Here is an 8696-nt window from a genome sequence, read left to right on the forward strand (position 1 = left end):
TGCGGCAATCACATGTATATAGATTAAACCATCGGCTACGTTCTATGTTGTGTGGCAATGCCATAGTCTCTCAATATAACATGCAGCAACTTATTATGTATTTTCTACGAACTTATGTTCATTATTAACAAACCTACCATGCATTGTAATATATAACGCTATGTATGAACATCATATGTAAGAATCATTTTCCTTATGCTTCAGAAATTTATGATTGGTCTGTCAATATTCTTATTTGCTTGGTTCGAATGCTTGGTTTCCTCCTGCTCTTTTGCGCTAGGTGCGACAATGTGGATGAAGTGTGTGCTGCATCTAAAAAAAAATCCATGTTCTTGCTGGAGCTACCTACTATTTCAATGGCTATCGGTAATCTCAGACAGGCTCATCTAAAGATTCATGGTGCTGTGGTTGAACTTCAGAGCATTTCAAGTGCGGGATGTCTCTCACTGAAGAATGAAGGTATATACCCATAGCAGAAGAAAGGTATATACCCATATGATCCAGACTTAGACTCAAGCTGTGGTGAGGATTTTGTCCCTATGTACCAACCTTCAATGTAATATATAATACTATGTAGGAACATCATACCTGTATCTATTTCCCTATGCTACAAAGATTTAATGAACGGTCTCTATATATTTTATATCTCAGGGTTTGAAAGCTTGGTTCGCTCTCGCTCTTTGCCCGGGCTTGCGAGGCACGCACGCGCTACAATGGCCCCCGATACATCAGGGAAAATCGTCAACGCATCTGGGGTTACCCGAGCAGCTGGGCTAGTTGTGCTTCATTAATCAACTAATGGGCTTCCTTCCGTCAGTAAATGAATGGGTCAGCTGACCTGGAGTACTGAGCTACTAGCCTAGGCCTAACAAGCACTGTATTGGGTTGTTTTACTCGAGGCGAGGACCACGATATTTTTTCTCAAAAAAAGAACCACGATCGAGCGTTGGCTCCACCTCCCCGTGACCCCGCTTGTTAGGTTGTTCCAGACGGAGACACCCTGGGTTGATCGGAGACGGAACGGCGGCGAGTGGAGGCTGGCCTGGGCTGGGCACAGTGCCAGCAGTGGGCTGAGTCGGAGCGGATCCATCCCAGGAACGGCTGCTTGCCCCCTTGTTACTAGGTGAGATTGATAGACTTATTTTTAGGTTTAAATTTTGAGATTAGAGCGTGGGGAGTTGGTCATTGAGGATATTTCACTTTAAGATTACATTTGTATGACTACTATGTTCAAAATTCGCTTAATTATTAATGTTGATAGATTTGTGGCTCACGATTTTTGTGCTATTTTCTATGTTGTCTATATGAATCAAGGTTTTTTGCTGGTCAATATTCTGGAAACCGACCGGTTAACGGATATTTCATCGGACCCTGAATTTGTTGCTACATGTTTAGGTAGTTAACATAGAACCCATATTCATATTTTAGCACAAAACATAGCCCCTAGCCTTGTGGAAGTGCTTTCAGCGTCACGGGATCGACTACCAGTCTCGTCAGCTTGATTTTAGTGTTTAATTATTTTTTAAGCCGTGGTGGGTTAGAGAGGACTCAAATCTGCTCATTAGGGAGTGGATTGATGTGTTCACTGCTAGAACACAAAGAGATTTGCGTACATAAAGGGTAAAAATAAGTCTGGCTAATTTGATGATTAATTCCTACTGATTGTACACTTTCAACTCAAGCGTTGCACCATATGCCAGATTGTTTGGTACCTCATTCATCCTAGATTTTTAGACGCAAAGCATCTAGATTTTAAAACAAGAAATAACATCTCTAACAAAATTATTCACTCAAAAGAGCATGCCCAAGATTGCATCTCTCATCTTTACAGTAAATTTGGACAGCAGGGATGTTCAGTAGAAAAGCAATAACAGAATACATAGTTCAGAATATTCACAGGATGTGCAAGACAATCATAAGTACCATAAAAAATGACCTGGTACTAATAAGAGAAACCAGGTAAGGATCAGACCTGGAAATCCCGAGCACCCAAGAAACCATAAAACATCCAACACGTAAAACTTCTATTTTTCATATGAGGTACTCTGGCTCCAGATTTTACGGCAAAGCATCCAAAAGATGAACCAAGCATCCAATTTTTCTAACAGCAGAGCCAACCATGAGCTACAGACCACATAAAGCCGAGCTCCAAAAGCCAAACGCTAACCAGACAAGAACAAATCTACATCCTATCCTATTACATGTCCCACCAGAATCACATTCTGAGCGACACGTGTCCGCAAAAAAAAAAACATTCTGAACGACACATGGCATCTTCATGTATTATATGGAACTAGGGAAATGTGAAGCAGGGGAGAACATGTTGCTTCGTTAACACATTTAAGTTGCTGGCAGCATTCAAGACCAATAAGGCTCTAGTCTCCGGTAGATATAACCCAATGTGAGCTCATCCCTGTAGTGCAAAGTCACCGCCCCCAAGGACACATATTACAATCATAGTCGGTGGCAGAAGCAACGACGAGAACAATGATGAAGCACGCGGACCAAGAGAGGAGATGGAGTGCCATTCTTGATTGTTGCCTAGTATAGGAGCCTACCTGCAAGATGGATGATGATGATGAATGTCTTTTGGTTTTCATTCAATATATAGCAGGAGAACACTTGTAATGCTAGCTTGTAGCCAGTCATGGCGGCGGAGTTTACGGGCATTAACTGAGTGCTAAATTTTTCTGCAGACTGCAAACTAATTCATGATGAGCTACTCCATCTAGGCCAAGATTATATTAGGAGATAATTCATGACGAGTAATTACTATCTTCATTCATAAATAAACAACTTTCTAGAAAGCATTTAGTCATTTACATTGCTCATACTATTGCTAGATTTATGATAAATGTTACACTTCTGCTTCGTTACACCTCCCTAAACACATCGATGGCTGAGATTACCCCATACCCCTTTATAATAAAGGGCATGATGGTACAAACAATACTGATCACACCATGATACGAACTTCTAGCAGTAATTAAAACATTATTATACCACCATATTACTTCTCCGCAACAACATATAAACATATGGAAGACGAGATCCAAACTAACCACTTGAACAACAGAAATACCATATTTCTAACAAACCAAGAATGAATATCACATCATAAACACTGTCATTCTTCAACAACAGAAATGCCATAGTTCTAACCAAGACTGAATATCAAATCATAAACACTGTCATTCTTCAACAACAGAAATGTCATATTTCTAACAAACCAAGATTGAATATCGCATCATAAAAACTGTCATTCTTGCTTCATGATGCAACACGAAAGTAAATTTGGGCAATAGGGAGTAGGAAAACTAAAATAGCATAGATACTTCACAGTTCAGAGTAATCAGATGGTCTTCAAGACATAAGCATCATCCGAATTGACATACTCTACGAGTGGTACTAATAAGTAACAAGAATCAAGATAAGGATCAGACCTGGAAAGCCCAAGCATCCACATGCTGACTACTCCCAAAAAAGTGAAACCATCCAACAAATATATCATTTGTTTCATATGAAGTACTCTGGCTCCAGGTTTTAGGGCAACACATCCAAAAGATGAACCAATGATTCCAGTTCTCCGAGACTAGCCAACCAAGAGCCAAACGCTCACGAGATGAGAGCAAATCTACATCTTGTTACTGATCCCACCAGGATCACATTCGAGCGTGAGAACCGTTCTCCTATTTAGTGACCTCCACTACTGCACCACCCCGCATCAGTGGGGAGCCAGACGGTGGAGAGTCCTGCAAGATATGTACGATGGTTTCTGCAGATAGTGTCTCGTTCAGCACCTTAATTGCCTGGATAAACATCTCTGCTTCAAGCAACTCCTTTGGAGGTTGGTTCTCCAGTCGCACACGTTTAACCTCACTCTTTATTCCTATAATGTCACGAGAACTATTTGCGGAAGAGATTGTTGATCCACTGGGTACCCTACGCTTGCTCCTCTTACGTGTCCACTTCTGTCGATTGACCTGCTGAAACTGCTGCTTCACATGCCTCACTCCATGCTTGTGTGCATCAGCCTGCCCAGGCTCCACCAGGGCAGCTTCCATGATGTCCCTCTTGCCCACGCTCGCATCATCATTCAGCACTATGGATCCACTGGGTACACTACACTTGTTACTGTTACAGGTCTGCTTTTGTTGATTGCCCTGCTGAAACTGCTGCTTCACATGCTTCACTCCATGCTTGTGCGTATCAGCGTGCCCAGGCTCTGCCAGGGCAGCCTCCAAGCTGTTCCTCTTGCCCACGCTTGCATCATTATTCAGCACTGTGGCCAGCGGTGAGCTCTGCACCACCATGGATTGTTGTTGAACTTGAACAACTGCTGCAGCTTCATCCCCCACCACGGGTTGCTGTTGAACTTGAACAACTACTGCAGCTTCATCCCCCACCACAGATTGCTGTCGAACTTGAACACCTGCTGCAGCTTCATCCCCAGACTCCACCGGTTTGGACAGGTTGTTGACAACCTGCGGCTGCTGCACCCGGAAGAATCTCGTAATCTTCTTCGGTCTCATAAACTCCAACCGGATTCTTTCTGTCACGTTGTCGACTACCTGCGGCAAGATTCTGTCAAGATGCACCCGAGCGAGTCTTTCCATCTTGTCCTTCAACCCGAACACCTCTGGATGCTTTACCCAAATGAGTCTCAGGAGATGCAGCCCAAAGTATGAATTTTTATCATCCCTCTTTGGCAATTCGAGAATCTCATTCTGTACTAGGTCCCAGATCAGCTCACCCCAGTCCACGTTATGCGCTAACTCCGCCTTAACCTCCCGCATCGCAGCCGACACAATCGACGGCAACATGTCCCTGCCATGGAACTGCGGGAGGATCCACATTTCCATGAACTGCAAGGCGGCGCAGGTAACCGTGGACGAGCTCCTTGTGCTCCTCGTCCTGCGCCGTGGAGGGAGCACCTTGTGCTCCGCCGTGGCTTGGAGGGCTGCCGCGCTGAGGAAGGACTTGCGGTCGACACTGACGCGGACGCCCCAGAGGTAGGCGTAGCCCCGGCAGTTCTCCCGGTGGTAGGAGGCGACCAGATTGGAGACGAGGTCGTGCCGGGGGATGCCGTCCGGGAGCTGGAGCCGCGCGAAATCGAGGAGCCCGAGGTGGCGGAGGGCGGCCTCCGTGTCGTGGTCGTCGGGCCAGCCGCGGAGAGAGGATGGCGGCTGGTAGATGTGGAACTGGGCGGTGGGGACCTCCCCGGACCTGCCGCCGGCGCTGACAACGGACGGCGCTGCCTCTAGGGCTTTCTCGGCGGTGGGGCTCTTCTCGAACCTGCCGCCGGCGCTGGCCATGGGCGGCACTGGCTCTAGGGTTCTTTCGGCGGTGTTGGGGGTTGGGGCTAGATTGGCTGGGGATTTGGGGGAATTCTTGCGTGTGCTGCCTGCTGGGATAGGGGACGGCTCGGAGGCGGGGGAGGGAGAGGGACAGGGAGTGGGGTTCGGCAACCGCCCGCGCTGTGCTGCTGAGGATGGGGACGGCGGCGCCGGGCAAGACGGCGGCTGCGGAGACGGCGGCTGTGGAGATGGATGAGGGAGAGACGAAGGGGCCGTGGGCACTGGGCAAGGTCGTGATCGGAGACTTGCGGTCTCTCACGTATAGCTGGCCAAACGGGCCGGGCTAAACAGGCCGACCCGCGAGCACGCCGGCACGGCCCGCCATGGGCCAGGCACGGCACGGGCTAAACGGGCCGTGCCCGGCACGCGGCACGCCTTGGGCCGTGCCTGGGCCTGGAGCCTGGGCACGCGGGCCGGCACGGCACGGCCCGTTTAATTTTTTAATATATTTTTTAGATTTATATATATATATATATACCTAAAATACAGCCCAATAGGCCTAAAAACCAGCCCAGCAGGCTGAAAATGTGCAGCCCAGCGTGCTAAACGGGCCATCGGGCCGGCCCGTTTACTAATCAGGCACGGCCCGGCTATTAAACGTGCCATGGCGGGTCGTGCCGGGCCAGGCACGATTAGCACAGGCCGTGCCGTGCCGTGCCAGGCCGGCCCGTTTGGCCAGGTCTGCTCTCACGTCTCCCTTATTTCACCAATCTTCCATTTTTTATTTGCCATTAAAAATTTACTATGAATTATCCAATTTATTTAATTCTTTATAATCGTGTTTTGATATTTTAAATTTTTGCGTACATATTCATAAATGTTCAAAGAGCAATTATCCCAGTCATATCTCAAACACTTTCAACAACGTTTCATGCAAAATTTAATTGTTTATTTATATTCAGTTTGAGAAACTTTTCATACGTGTACTACATTTTTATAAAAATAATATAAGAATATAATTCAAAATATCTATATGCATTTTAATTATATTATTAATCTTCCAATCAGTTACAGAAACATTTCATAAACATTTCAAACAAATTTTAATTATTTCAACACACACTTTTAGAATTATCTGATGGCGGGCGGACGGAGCTTCGGGGTCGTCAATGGCCGATCCAGTATAGTTGCCTGATTCAGATATGGACAACTTGGCGTGGTGATACAGACCTGGTCGGGCGGGTGATGGTGGCTGCACATTGTACTACAATGACCTTTCGTGGTTCCACGATGACGGAGGTCACTGAAAGGTCTTCGGAGAGAGTTCATCTTCAGACCCGGTGGTTGACTTTGGCGGTGAGATGCAAAGTATGGATGAAGACTTGACGCAGAGGGAGGGTTGTGCAGCAATGAGGATACTTCACATGTAGATGAAGGGATCGCGAAAAGTGGTGGCGACAACACATGTGCGCCCTCGATGGTGGTGATGCGTGCACCTGGTCTCGAGCTCCGGGGTGAAAACCTAGGTCTGACCCGAGTTGGTTGTACCTGGCAATGACGACATTTTTTTTACGTTGTTACCTTCTTCAGGCATTGCTTGGATATGCTCAGACTGATTTTTCAGGGTGAATACCAAGATTCTGGCTTTGATGGTTGTATCCAGTGACGACGATGCATGAGCGTCGCTTTCTTCTTAAAGGTTGCTGTTGGAAAACTTCGTCATCGATGTGATGTCATGAGATGGTTGGTGAGGATATGGTCATTGCTATAGTTTGCCGACTGCGAATCTGATTGCTTAGACACCCCCCCCCTCCCCGCCTACATAGCTTTGAATTTATATGACTACTAGGCATCAGTGTGTGTATTGGTATTGGCCGTGTGCATCTTCGTTATGCAGAGGCCGGGTGTGGGCTCATTGTGTTTGTATCCTCTTGATGCTCCATTCTGAGCTAATAAAATTCACCCTTTGTCGGAAAAAGCAAGCTCATGAGAGAGAGGTGAGTGAGCTTAAGAAGGAGAATGAGGAAGTGAACCTGCAGAAAAGAAGCCTATTGATGATGTGAGTAAACTATTTGATTGGCAAGAGAGGCAAGTACATGAGATGCACCAATAGAAGAGATGAAACGAGAATAGTGAGATGTGGACAAAGGAAGAGCTCTAGAGGGCAAACATGGAGATTGACAAGGGCATGCAGCAACAGAACATTAACTACAAGGAGCTAAGGAGCATTCAGATCTCTCAAACACGCGACACATTATGGGAATCTAAAGGAGGAGAGGGATGATATCAAACATGATATAGATTTGCTTTAAGGAGGAGATGAAGAAGAGAGAATTCACCATTGCTAACCTGCTAAAAGTTGGGATATGGGAGGACAAGCTTCTCAAGATCAAGGCCATCTGAGATGAATTAACTTTATCGATCCAATAGTTTTTTTTTTTGAAATGTATGAATCCAATAGTTAGCTATGTTAAGTAGTATTTGGCCTGAGAACTACATAGTTGGTCTGGGAACCTAGTGATGCTGCTTGTATAATTTGAAAATGGTGATGCTAGTTGTATATTCTGCAAACCTGGTTATGTTAGTGGTAATGTTCTAAGCTCGTAGATTGTTATATTAAGTGTTGACTACCATGTTAAGTAATGAATCAGTTAATGTACTATGGGTAGTGAAGCCATGATGATGCGATGTTTGATCTTGTGATGTTGATGCTTACACGGGGCAAGAAGCAAATCTTCCAAGGGGACATACGTAAATAGCTCAATGAATTGATCATGTCCCTTCCCCCCAGATCAGTGGTGAATCTAAAAGGAAAATGGAGGGTGGGATCAAAGATTATGCCGAGAAAACTAAACGTTCTTTCAAAGGAAAATCGGTTATCTCCCAATCATTTTGTGCAAATATACTAAAATTTCCACAGATTACTACTGAAACCATGTAGCAGTTACTAGATTTTTTTTGTATTTTTAAAAAATATCAAATTTTGAACCAAAATTTGAATCTATTTTGCAAAATATGCTCTCATTTGTTGTATAGAGGGGATTGTGTCAGAAATCCAATATGGCTCCCGGAAGCACGTGCTCCTGCGTGCAAAAAATGATTTTTGAAATGTAAAAAAAAACCAACATTTTTTTTTATGTATTCATAGTCACATCCAAATGATACCTACAAAGTTTTAGGCAAAAAGGCTAAACATTTTGGCCTGTGAAAAAAAATAAATCGAAACACCAAATGTTACCCCAAAATGTCAACGTAAATTTGTTTTTTTCACCGACGAAACACTATAGCTTCGTTTCACATGAAAATTGTCAAGGATGCTTGCGACACTAACACAAACATCCACAAAAAATTCAGAATGTTTTGAAAACATTTTATCACTTTTTTTGAGTTACTGTTCAT

General features: G+C 44.9%; 1 protein-coding gene across 1 annotated transcript; it reads right to left on the reverse strand.

Annotated features, from left to right (window-relative positions):
* Positions 1-1857: 1857 nt before the first annotated feature.
* LOC119338126 lies at positions 1858-5596 on the reverse strand. Its single transcript, XM_037610424.1, has 2 exons — positions 3444-5596; positions 1858-2558 (listed from the first exon to the last, which is right to left on the reverse strand). Exon 1 carries the CDS (start codon positions 5313-5315, stop codon positions 3690-3692), a length of 1626 nt encoding a protein of 541 aa, XP_037466321.1. The 5' UTR covers positions 5316-5596; the 3' UTR covers positions 1858-2558; positions 3444-3689.
* Positions 5597-8696: the final 3100 nt, after the last annotated feature.

Source organism: Triticum dicoccoides, chromosome 7B (genome assembly GCF_002162155.2).
Source record: "Triticum dicoccoides isolate Atlit2015 ecotype Zavitan chromosome 7B, WEW_v2.0, whole genome shotgun sequence".
Classification (NCBI taxonomy): Eukaryota; Viridiplantae; Streptophyta; class Magnoliopsida; order Poales; family Poaceae; genus Triticum; species Triticum dicoccoides.